This window comes from Petaurus breviceps, unplaced genomic scaffold (genome assembly GCF_028583685.1).
Source record: "Petaurus breviceps papuanus isolate PSGF00001 unplaced genomic scaffold, PetGlider_PUasm1.0 38, whole genome shotgun sequence".
Taxonomy (NCBI): domain Eukaryota; kingdom Metazoa; phylum Chordata; class Mammalia; order Diprotodontia; family Petauridae; genus Petaurus; species Petaurus breviceps.
The window spans coordinates 35,766,486-35,779,048 of record NW_027186304.1 but is presented as its reverse complement, the minus strand read 5'-3'; the positions used below and the strand labels follow the sequence as shown (position 1 = coordinate 35,779,048).

The window sequence follows — 12,563 nt, the reverse complement described above, 5'->3', positions numbered from 1 at the left end:
CAGGTTAAAGGAAGAGCAATTACCCCTGAGACTGGTTGCTTGGTCCCCCTACAATCTGCAGTTCAGGAGTTCTGAAGCATCCATGCAGTGGCAGCTGTACCACGGTAGCGCTTCTGCCAATTCTTGCCTTCTCGCCCCAGCAGTAGAGGCTGGACCGCACTCTCGGTCCCCCTATTCCCACAAAGTCCACACTGACCTTTTACTTTGGCTTTGACATTTATGGGTCAATAATTCTGGAAACCCACCACAGCTGCTGGTGATCCACTTTCCCAAGTCCACTCCAGCCACTGCTTGGTGGGGGCCACCCTGAAGCTAAAATCGCAGCCTCACAAGGGGCTGGGCTCAGCTCCCAGAGCGCTGCAATGGACCCTTCCTACCGGCTTGCTGGGCTGCCTTCAGCAGGAGATTTGTTTCTCCCTGTCACTTTGGGTTCTGTAGCTCTAAAGTTTGTTTAGAGTCATATTTTATAGGTATTTGAGGTGGTTATTAGGGGAGCTCACAGAGTTTTCCTGTTTCTATGCTGCCATCTTGGCTCTGCCCCCTCAATACTTTTTCTTTATTTTTCTTGGGTTTTGTATTTTTTTTGTTTGTGTTTTCTTTCACAGAATGAGATGAAAATGTGTTTTGCATGACTACACGTGAACCTATGTCAAATTGCCTGCCTTCTTAATTGGCAGGGGGGCAGAGAGAATTGGGAACTCAAAATTTGGAGAAAAAAATGAATTTTAAAATTGTTTTTACACGTAATTGGAAGAAAGTAAAATATTAAATCAGGACAAAGTCCTACTTAGTTTGGCTGCCACTTCCTTTATAATTTTGTGTAATTTTATATTTACTCCCTGTACACTCTCCATTTAAGCCAAACTGGCCTAGCACCTGCTCCCTATACCGAACATGCCATTCCTCACCCCTGTACCTTTGCAAGGCAGTTTCCCATGTTTAGAATGGACTCACTTTTCATCACTGTATTTCAGAATTTTTAGTTTGATTCAAGACAGAGATTACTGTCCAGCTCTTACAGATGACCTTTCTTATTCTATCTATTCTCTCTCTGACCCTTATACCTCAACCCTAGCCCTCTCTCTTGAACTGAGTTTGTGTTACTTGGTATTTTTTTTGGTTATTATATGTAATTTCAGTGACAGAGAATTCTTAGTAAAATAAACCTTTTTTTTTTTTTCAACCAATGTAAATCAGCAAATGTCCTTCAATTTGAAGTCTTAAGAGAGTTTCCCAAGCCAATGAGATGTTAAGGGATTTGCCTTGAGTCACTATATGTGAGAATTTGAGTCTTTCTGATTCCTTGACCTAGCTCTCACTTCATTAGAACACAAAAGCCTCTCTATTATTTTAGACTGTACTGGGGTGGGGATGATGATGAAGATTACAGCAACAGCATTTATACAGTGCTTTAAGGCTTACAAAGAGCTTTGCAATGATTACGATTATCTCATTTGATCTTCACAACAACCTTACATAGTAGGTGCTATTATTATCATCATTTTATAGGAGGAAAACAAGGCAAACAGTGGTTAAGTGAATTGACCAGGTTCACACAGCTTGTAAGTTATCTGTTGCAGGATCTGAACTTGGGTCTTCCTGGATCCAAGTCCAATGTCTATCCCCTGTGCCACCTAACTACCTACTCATCTGCATCCATGTGTCTACTAAGCAGAAGATAAGCTCCTTGGAAGTACAGCCTGTTTCATTTGCTTTTGTATTCTCAGTGCCTAGGTCAGGGTATCTGCCACAGTATACACTTAATAATAAACATTGTTGGAATTAAAATAGAAGGAATGACACTGCTTTTGGGAAATTGCTCAATCCTTTTAGCGACTTCAACCTTTTACCTAAAACAAAGGCCCATCTTTTGAATACCAATATATTCTAAACTATGCTATATGTTCATAAAACGTTGACTATCCCAGTCTTAAAAGAATTAAAGTTGCTAGCCCCCTGCCCAGATCAATGGAGAGATGTACATAAGATTTAGTAGGCTGAAATATATTTGGAGGAGAAAATATATTTACTAGAAAAGAAAGGCAGAGTCATGCAGCGTAACTTAGAGAGACCCCGTGTTCCACTGGCACACGTGCTATCCAATGATTCCCAAGTTCCCCCCAGCACATGGGATACACACCTGGCACCCCACTGAGGGTTTAGACAAGAGATGCATAGGATGAAAAGGGATGAATAGGTGGAGAGGTTGTGAAATGAACTGTTGGAGTGGAAGAAGTACCTACATCAGTAAGACTACAGATCCACTGAAGCATCTAAAAATGAAGGTGAAAATTAGAAATATACTTCTACTAGAAATATATTTTTAATCTCATATTTGAATACAGATGTATTTGACATTCCAAGAATTTGCAATACAGCTAGCAAAATAATGAAGCCACACAATAAATACTTCACTTAATAGGTTCCTACAGATACATACTCTCCTCCCTATTTTCTGTTCAATTTGTCCTAGCTGAAAATTAACATCAATTCTCAGAATGACACCAAATATCAGCCTACCCAACTCTCAATCTACTGTCTCACAAAGTCTACAACTATAAGCCTTAAAATAGGATTCAATATGTCCAAAATTCCTGTCCAATTAAAATACAAATACATGCATATAAGGAGTATCTTACCCTGACTATTTGAGTGTGTTGTCGTTCAACAGCAAGGTGTAGTGCTGTTTGCTGGTTCACATTCTGGATATCCAGGTTTGCATTTCCCTGAAAAAAGGGGGCATATATATTTTACAAGAACAAATTTCTGGAAAAAGGTCAAAAGCAACACTATAGCCTTAGCTAAGTCATGTCTCAAACTTCACCTTTATAAAAAATATATTAAAAATGTATAAGCAACTAAAGCAATAATAACCAACACAACTTATGGATGTAATCACAAGAAGAAAATGCCTTAAAATGCACACACAAAAAATAAGGGAATGGAAATAAACCCCAGTTTTGGTACACAGACAAGACCATAATGATATCTTCTTATGTCTTTCCCATTTTAATCCCCTGTTAGTATAAAGTAGACATATTCAATAAATGTTATTTGCAGACCATGACCAGTTATTTCTTCTCCACTCTGCATAGACACATCCTTATTAAAGAATATAGCTCACATATGTACATATTTATTTCCAAAATAGGTAAAAGAAAGCAGTGCTACTCTTCCCTTGCTTGAAATGGACATGGTACGACACTATTCTAGGCGAGGGATGCAAGAAATGGAGAAAGGTGAAAGGGCACACCAGCTGAAGAAGTACAAGAGATTTTCAGAGCATCCTAGAGGAAATCTCTTAGTCTGTATCACTGACTGGTCACAATACAGTGCCATAACGATTTAAGTGCCAGTTACTATGTATACAAGATACTATAACACAAAAACTAAAAACAGTCCCTGAACTCACCGTTTAATAGGAGAATATGGCAAGTAATGGGTTAAGAATTAACATGTAATATGAGGAAGGAGAGAGCATTAATTATAAGGAAAAATCAGGAAAGGTTTCCAGCTGGATGGCAATTGGGGTTAAGTGACTTGCCCAAGGTCACACGGCTAGTTTTTGTGCCAAGTGTCAAACGTCAAGAGTACATGAACAGTGTCCAGGACAGTAAGGAGAAGACTCATCCCCACCACTGGGGAGCCAGAGCAAAGGTTCAGGGACGAGAGAATGCTTGGCTCAAGAAACAATGAGGCAAGTATGGCCAAAACACAAACTAGAGTAATGTGAAATACATCTACTGAGGGAAGTGAGAGTCACTTTTGAAGGGCTTTACGTGCCAAGGTGAGGCATCTGTTCCACTTCCTCACAAAGCTGGTCAGCTGTGCAGCACCCAGGGATACCTCCAGGCTAAGGCTGTTACAGGAGGCCCTGTCCCTGTCCAGCTTCCCCTCTACTTGTACCAGCTCCCCTTCTGGCCTGCTTCATCTTCTTCACACGCTGCCCCTATGTAAGTACCTGCCTTTCCTCTTCCCTTGCTCCCCAAACCCTCCTTGATTTCTAGCTCCCTGTTAAATTTTGTCTTGCCCTGGTACAATGTAAGCTCCTTGAGAGTAGGAGCTGTCTCGTATTCTGGTTTCTGTCTCACCAGTGCCTGGCATGTAATTAACGCTTAGTGAATATACAAGTCATTCAGCTGTGTTACCAGAGAGGCAAAAAGCACTTCTCAAGGTTTTCCAACAAGAGAAATGATGCTTAAACTTGTGACTTAGGAGGATTATGTTGGCAGCTTTTGTCAAGAGGAGTGAGATAGAAAAGTCTAGTCCAGGGGTTATGAAGGCCTGCCCTAGGGTAGTGGCCCAACAAATAAGGAAGATATTTCAAAAGCTTTTAGCAAATGCTTGGACTATATGGTGGTAGGAAGATCAAGGAAAGAGTGACTAGAGAGACAAAGAGGTTTGTTTGGAGGAGGGATAGGTTTGGAAGAAAGATAAAGTTTCCTTCTTTCTTTTTTTTGGAGGGGGGAAGGCATGGTAATTGGGATAAGTGACTTGCCCAAGGTTACACAGTTAGTTAAGTGTCAAGCGTCTGAGGCTGCATTTGAACTCTGGTCCTCCTGACTCCAGGACCAGTGCTCTATTCACTGTGCCACCTAGCTGCCCCGATAAGCTTCCTTCTTGAACAAACTTTTACCTGGTCTCCATTTACTTTTTTTTTTAATGTCCATATCACCTCCCTGAAGGCAGAGACTGTCTCACTTGTTTTATATTTGTATCCCCAAGCACATGCTAAGAGCTTAATAAATGCTTTGTGATTCATTATATCACAAGAAGGTAATCTTACTTCATTAAAAGGAATCTGGAAGTCTGGACAAGAGGTTTTTTCCCCCTCTCTTTTAAATACATCTTTTATTGATGCTTTGAATAATGATTTATCCTCAAAATACAACTGATTTTCATGAGAAATGACCAAAAATAGATCATGAGGAGAAAAAAAAATGGTTATCAATCAACAAGGATGTATTATGTGCCAGGCATAGTGCTAAACCTGGGAATACAAAGACAGAAGTCCCTGCCCTCAAGAAGTATGCATACATTCTAAGTGGTCTGAATTTTCTGGTTGTTTCCATTACAAATAAATTTTACTGACCACTTCTAGTAGAAGGAATTCCTTTTTTGGATGGCAATTGGGGTTAAGTGATTTGCCCAAGGTCACATGGCTAGTTTTTGTGTCAAGTGTCTGAGGCCGGATTTGAACTCAGGTTCTCCTGACTCCAGGGCCGGCGCTCTATTCACTGCACCACCTAGCCACCCCTCATTTTTTAAACATTCTTTTTTTTTGTTTTTGGAGGGGCAATTGGGGTTAAGTGACTTGCCCAAAGTCACATAGCTAGTTAAGCATTAAGTGTCTGATGCCGTATTTGAACTCAGTTCCTCCTGACTCCAGAGCCAGTGCTCTATTCGCTGCACCACCTAGCCACACCCCCAATAGTAGGAATTTCTAAGCAGAAGCTTAGAATGAGTCAAGAAAACCTAGCATAGAAACACTTCTTCTCTACTCTCCTTTTTGATGTGATACTCTGTTTTTTCACATTAGTCTTATTCCCTCCAGTATGCTGTAAGTTTCCTGAAGGCAGAACCTGTCTTCTACTTATTATTATAAACACAATGCTAAATATTAAGTAGTTATCTAGTAAATTTTTACCATCAGAAAGTCCTGGGTTCAAATACAGTCTCAGATACTAGCTGTGTGACCTTGAGCAAGTCACTTAACTTCTGTCCATCTCAATTTCCTCATCTGTAAAATGAGGATTAATAACAGTACTTTTGTAGGACCAACAATTTCCTGACATGAATTCTTTCAGCCCCAGTTTCTCTGCTCCAGCTTTATCTCCACCACACAGCTTACTGGTCAAGCTGCACAGTCTGGGGCTCTTCAGACTCGGTGTGTGCCTGAGACCACAGGAATCACTGCACTCTGATGACTTAATGACCATGGGAGATCTCATCCAGAGAAGCTATCTCTGTTGTATAGTCTTGCTGGAGAAGGGCAAAGCCAACATTGTCTGTTAAATGTTCAGCGACTCTCAGAGTGACTCATTTTATCCCAACATCAAAAACTGAATTAACAATGCTAGAGCCAGGCCTGCAACAACCACCTACCCACCAGGGTTGCATAACGATAAAATGAGATAAAATTTGTAAAGTGCCCTGCAAAAATTTAAAGACCTACATAAAGACTATTATCCTTCTTAATTGATTGATCTGCTTACAATTTACATAATGAAAAGTGCTAACAGAATTGCATGATGACTATATTTATGACTACATTGGAGCATTTATCTCACAGGTGATTCTGAATTCTGGTCTTGCTCACTCCAGGCCCAGTTCTCTATCCACTATGCTACCTCACTGTAAATCTTATGTTATATACCTTACCTGATGCACCAAGAGTTCAGCCACTTCTACGTGATTATTAAGTGCAGCTAGATGCAAGGCAGTGTAACCATCATCTTTCTTCTCGTCTACAATCCATGGTCTTGGCAGTTTGGACAGTAACACACGCATTGCACTGAAAGTCAAATTTGATAGGGCTTATTTTTTAAATGCTTTTCTCTGGAAAAGCCTCTACCACATATATCAAATTCAGCATGACAGCACTTTTATAGTAGCAAAAAGCTGGAAATCCACTGAGTACCATTGATTAGAGAATTACTAAACAAAAGGCAATATATAAATGTAACAAAATATAATTATGTCATAAGAAGGAGCAAATATAAGGAATTCAGAGAAACATTAGAAGACTAAAGAACACTAAAAGGAAGTAAAAAACTATGTAATCATAATGACCAATACTGGTTGGGAGAAGAGATGTGAAAATACAAAACCACCTCTCCTTCTAAGGTGAGAACTACCTAAATGACTGAGCAAATTCATCTCACTGAGCTTTAGGTTTTCATCTGCAAAATGGGAATGAATCTGTTATTCATCCTGCCTAATTCTAGAGTAAAATGAGAAAATCAAACAAGGATGTAAATTCAAACATCCTATCTCTTAAATGTATAATACCAGGTAGTATTGTCCAGTAAAAAGAGGGCTAGCTTTAGAACTAGGCAGACTTTGGTTCAAGCCCTACCTTTGATACATAAGGCTTGTGTGATCTTAAGTTAAGTTGCTTAACTTCACAATGCTTTAGTCAATTCTAAGGATATAAATTGCAAAGAATGTGCTGACCTCTACATCACTAAAGAGAGTTTTCCATTCCAAGAATTATGTATACCAATCAAATCATAAGCTCAATCCCTATCCTTATAATTCATCTAATATGACCTCAGACTAAAATTAGACTCATGCATAACCTATCAAACCCAAGTTCACATATATGTTATCCCAAATAATGTGAAAGAATATCACCATTAGACTATCCAAAATAAAATAAAGGGATAACTTCAAGAAAAATATCTAAGTCTCTTTTGGTCACATCTATTTAAAGTTTCACATTCTTTTTGGAGGTGGGAGGGGCTTTTCTTGGTCTACATCTTTAGTTTATTTCTCATTTTATATTTCTCACACTTAGGTATGAAAGATAAAATATTTCTAGATTTTTATTAGGTGTACAAAAATCAGTCAGCATTATTTTTCAAAAGCTTTCTTATTAGTGATTAAGTTTTTTTCTACTTGAGACTTGTATTATTTTCCACTTTTGTCCTGAGCCCACTTCTATCTCTACATTCTAAATTGGTGATTTCAGTTCCCTAGGATTCAATTACCATCTCTTAGAAGATAACTTAAATCTACAAAGTTATTCCTCCTCTCCCTCCAGAGTACCAACCCAACACCTCCAAATTCCTTCTGGACATTTCAATCTAGATGGCCTTAAGTCAACAAACATTTACCAAGCACTTACCAGGTACTGTAAAGCACTGGGAATACAAAAAAAGGTAAAAGAAAGTCCTTGCTCTCAAGAAATGAAGTCTTACCAGGGAAGACAATATACAAAGATCTGAAGATAAGCTATGTAAATGTTACAATGGAGATGATCAGAGAGAGAAGACACTAGCATGAAGGAACATCAGGAAAGGTTTCCTTTCAAACGTAGAATTTTTAAGGAGGACTTTAAGCACTGGAAATACAAAAAGAGGCAAAAAAAAACTGTCCCTCAGGCAGCTTACAATAAATCAAATGAAGGGAGACAACATGAAAATAAATATGTATAAAGAAAGCTATAACAGAATAAACAGGAAATAACTGACAGAGAGAAGGTACCAGAATTAAGAGGGGTTGGAGAAGGCTTCCTATGAAAGATGGGATTTTAGTGAGGCCTTAAAGGAAGCCAGGGAGTCAGTTGTTGCACCAGAAGAGGAAGACTGGCACTGGCATGGTGGCCAGCCAAAGCAAATGCACAGAACTGAGAGATGGAGTGTCTTATTCATGGAATAGCCAGGCAGCCAGCGTCATCAGATATAAGCACACATATTGGAATAAAACCTAAGAAGATTGGAAAGGTACGAGTGGGTCTAGGTTGTGGAGGGCTTTGAATCCCAAACAAAGTATTCTGTATTTGTTCCTGGAAGCAACAGGAAACCACTAGAGTTTACTGAGTAGCGGGAGTGACATGATCATACCTATATTTTAGGAAAATAACTTTAGTGGCTAAGTGGGAGAATGGATTGGAGTGGGGAGAAACTTGAGGCAGGTTATTGCAATAAGCAAGGTGTAGGGTGATAAGGGCCTACACTAGAGTAGGGGCAGTGTCAAAGGAGAGAAGGGGGCATATCTGAGATGTTGTGAAGGTGAAATGAGAAGGCCTTGGCCACAGCTTAGATATGGGGGGGTGAGAGATGGTTCAGGATGACTCCTCAGTTGTAAGCCTCAGGGAATGGGAGAATGGTGCTGCTCTCTACAACAGGAAAGGTAGGAGGGGCAAGGGTTTAGAGGAAAAGATAAGAGTTCTGTCTTGGTCAAGGAAGGCAGCAGACATAGATGAAAAAGGAAAAAATGCCAGATATGGGGAACAGCATGTAAGGTGGGGATATGGAGTGTCTTATGAGAAGAAGAATAAGGAGGCCTATGTCACTGGATCCCAGACTACATGGAAGGGAATAAGCTACAAGAAGACCGGGAAAACTAAAAAAATCTAACTTATGAAGGCCTTTAAAAGTCACACAAAAGAATTTATATTTGATTCTAGAGGCAATAAAACAAGTCAGGGGTGGGGAACCTGGGGCCTTGAGAACAGGTATGGCCTTCTCAAGTGTGGCCCTTTGGCTCAATCTAAACTTCAGAGAACAAATCCCTTTAATAAAAGAATTCGTTCTGTAAAATTTGGACTCAGTCAAAAGGCCACACCAAAGGACCCAGAACCAACACTTTTGATCTGTAGATTCCCCATCTCTAGCCAAAGGGTTACCTTTAATACTTCACTTTCTCTTGCCCTTCCCCCTCCCATATCCAATTAGTTGACAAGTAAAGTGGATTTAGCCTCTACAAACAACATCTCACCAAGCATCTACTTTTCTTCATTCACATAGCTACACTCTCTTTCAAGTCCTCAAGATTTACTTGGATTATTGCAATAGCCTCCTAATTAGACTCTGACTCAAATTTCTCCCCTCTCTCTATCTCAGTCAAATTTCTCCATCCTCTCTCTATATAGCTGTCAAAGTGGCATTCCTAAACCAATAATCTGACCATGTCTTTCCCTTCTTTACAATTTCCAGGTCTGATACTGCCTTTATGATAAAAGACATATCCCTAACACTTAAAACACTCTCCAATCTGACTCCAGTTTACTTTCTCCTGGCTTGCCCCCTACTTGGCCATTCCTTCTCTGTGTCCTTTGCTCTAACATTATCCATACCACACTCTCTAACTAGCCATTCCCCAAGGCTGTCACTCTGGTAGGGGAGATATGTGTGTATGTACACATACTTATTTATACATGTATGTATATAGTTAATAAAATACAAATATATCCAAAGTAGTTTGGGTGGATGAGCACTAAAATTGGAGAGAACAGAATAGGTTTCATGCAGAAATGATGTTTCAACTGTATCTTAAAGGATGACAGGGACTATGAGGCAGAAGTAAGAAGGGAGTACATTCCAGGTATGTGGAATGTTCAATACAAAGGTACTACACATCAAGAGAAAGTTTAGAGGGAGAAGAGAAAAGGACCTAGGAGACAGAGAAAGAATGGTCAAATAGTCTGGAGGCAAAATAGGAGAGCAATGCAGAAGAAACCAGAAAGCAGAGCATATCCAAGAGCAGAGTGGTCAACATTATCACTGTCAGCAGGCAGGGGTTGAGAAGGATGAGGACTGAGAAAAGTCCATCAGATTTGGCAATGAACAGACTGTTGATAACTTTGGAGAGAGCAGTTTCAATTGAATGATGAAGCCAAAGGGCTGATAAGTGAGTGTAGATGGATTTTTCTATGAATTTGACTGAGAGAGGGAAAAGAGATCTAGGATGAGAGCTTGAAGGGATAGTAGAGAGTGCTAGTGAAGATTTTTTTAAGGATAAGAGAGGTGTGTCGTGTTTGAAGGCGACTGATAGGAAAAAGTTGAAGATTCACAACAGCAATCTGCTGGAGAAATGGGAGAGGATGGAATTAATGTACAAATGGGGGTGGTTGAGCAAGGAGAGAGGCCACCTTCTCATCAGGGACTGGAAGAGAGATGCAGGAGGGTAGTAATGGCCAGGGGTTTTGAGATGAAGAAAAGAAGGTTCAAGTAGAATGGTTTGGCACAACATTTGGCACTTAATAAATGCTGATGGAATGAATAAACAGGTGAGGGAACTGAGGCTCATAGTGATGAAGTTAATGACCCAAAGACAAAAAGGTCTCAAAAGTATTAGAGCTCAGACTTTAACTCAGGTCCTCTGACTCCAAATTTAATGTTTTTTTTACTTTATAACCCTAGGAGCCAAATTGTAGAGGAATTTAAATTCCAAATGAAGGTGTTTATATCTTTATTTACAGGCATAAGGAAAACATTGAAAGATTTTGAGCAGATAAGCAATATGATCAAGACTGGAAAGGAGAAAAATGTTGATGCACTGAGATTAGTTAGTAGATTATTACAATATTCCAGGTTAGAGGTAATAAAGAACTAAAACTCAGTGTGACCTGTATATCAAGAGGCAAAATAACAATGCTATAAACCTAGAACAGAGAAGACTTGACCTTGCTTTCATGGGAAGTGTAAGCAAAAGAGAAAAGTAAAAAGTTACTCAGTTTTTAAGCCCAAGTGATAAAGTTCTACCAAAACATACTGGGAGAAAGGGTGAATTTGGGGCAAAGATAAATGACTTTAGCTTTAGAAAAGTCAAGATTGTAGTGCTGACTTTCAGAAAGAGATTCCAAGAAGGTAGATGGAGATGAGATGCAGGACTGAACTCAAACCATACACTGGCCTAAAATATGTAGATTCTGTAGTGATCTACAGAGTAATTACAAGTAAAGTTATGGAAGTGGATCAGATAGTCAAAGAAATTAAATAGAAGGACATGGTCAGAGCCTTGAGAGACATCCATACTTTGGAGTCCAAAGGAGAAGAAACCAAGAAAAGAAACTGATAAGACAAGCAGAAAAAGGAGAGGGCAGTGCCACAGAAGTCAAGGAAGAAAATATCATGCAAGACAAGATGGCAAATAGTAGCAAAAAGGATGAGGACTAAGAAAAAGTCATTGTTCATTTCTTGTTTTTTGGGGGGATGGGGGAAAAAGAAAAGTCACGGGGATATGTATTGTTCTTGTTTTTTTAAAAGCATCAATAAAATATCTTAAAGTAATCAGTTTTAGCCATGGAGGTCAGTGGAAATTTTGGAGAGAACTGATCTGCAGCCTGATAGGGATGGAAGCCATATTGCAAAGGGTTGAAGAGTAGATATTGTTAAAAAAAAGAATAACAGGCAGGGTCAAAGGATAGGAACAAGCAATTCTCAAGCAAAGAAATCCAAGTTGTCTATAGTCATAAGAAGAAATGCCCCAAAATCACTAATAATGACAGAAACGTAAATTAAAACAATTTTTAGGTTCTACTTTACAGCTATCAAATCGGTGAAGTTGACAAAAAAAGGGGAAATTACATTATGCATGAAAGGCTTCAGGAAAAAAGGAACATTGATGTATTGCTGGCATAGCCATTCTGGAAAGCAATATGGAACTATTCCCCAAATATTACTAAACTGTTCAAACCCTCTGACCCAGCAACACTACTGCTAGGCCTACATACCAAGAAAAGGAGGAGAAAAAGGACTCATATGCATTAAATCAACGCAATGATTAAGCATAGATACAGAGAATAAATGAAGAATGTTACCTATCTCCTGACAGATAGGTGATGTACTAATATACAAAATAAATATACAGTTCAGATATGGTTAATATGGGAATTTGTTTTAATTGAGTATCCTTGTTAGAAGGGTTTCAGACTTTGTTGGAGAGGGGGATAGAAAAGGCGGAGGAGGAAAAATAAATGCTTGATAATTGAACAAAAAAGCCATCTTAAATTTAAAAAGGAAGTAGAGGCAGGAGAAAGGACAACTCTTAAGTTTATCATTTAAAGGGACTAAATATATAGTATCACAGCATAAGGGCATCAAGGTCAAGGGAAC

At 39.1% G+C, this 12,563-nt stretch overlaps 1 protein-coding gene across 2 annotated transcripts in view; it reads right to left on the bottom strand.

The window, feature by feature from the left end:
* MIB1 (MIB E3 ubiquitin protein ligase 1) overlaps positions 1–12,563 on the bottom strand; it is a 173,627-nt gene that overhangs the window by 55,824 nt on the left and 105,240 nt on the right. For both annotated transcript variants that reach the window (XM_069099761.1, XM_069099760.1), the window contains exons 13-14: positions 6,382–6,514; positions 2,640–2,726 (exon numbers count right to left, since the gene is read on the bottom strand). In XM_069099761.1, the coding sequence (XP_068955862.1) occupies positions 2,640–2,726; positions 6,382–6,514 (220 nt within the window). The remainder of the gene's footprint in view (positions 1–2,639; positions 2,727–6,381; positions 6,515–12,563) is intronic.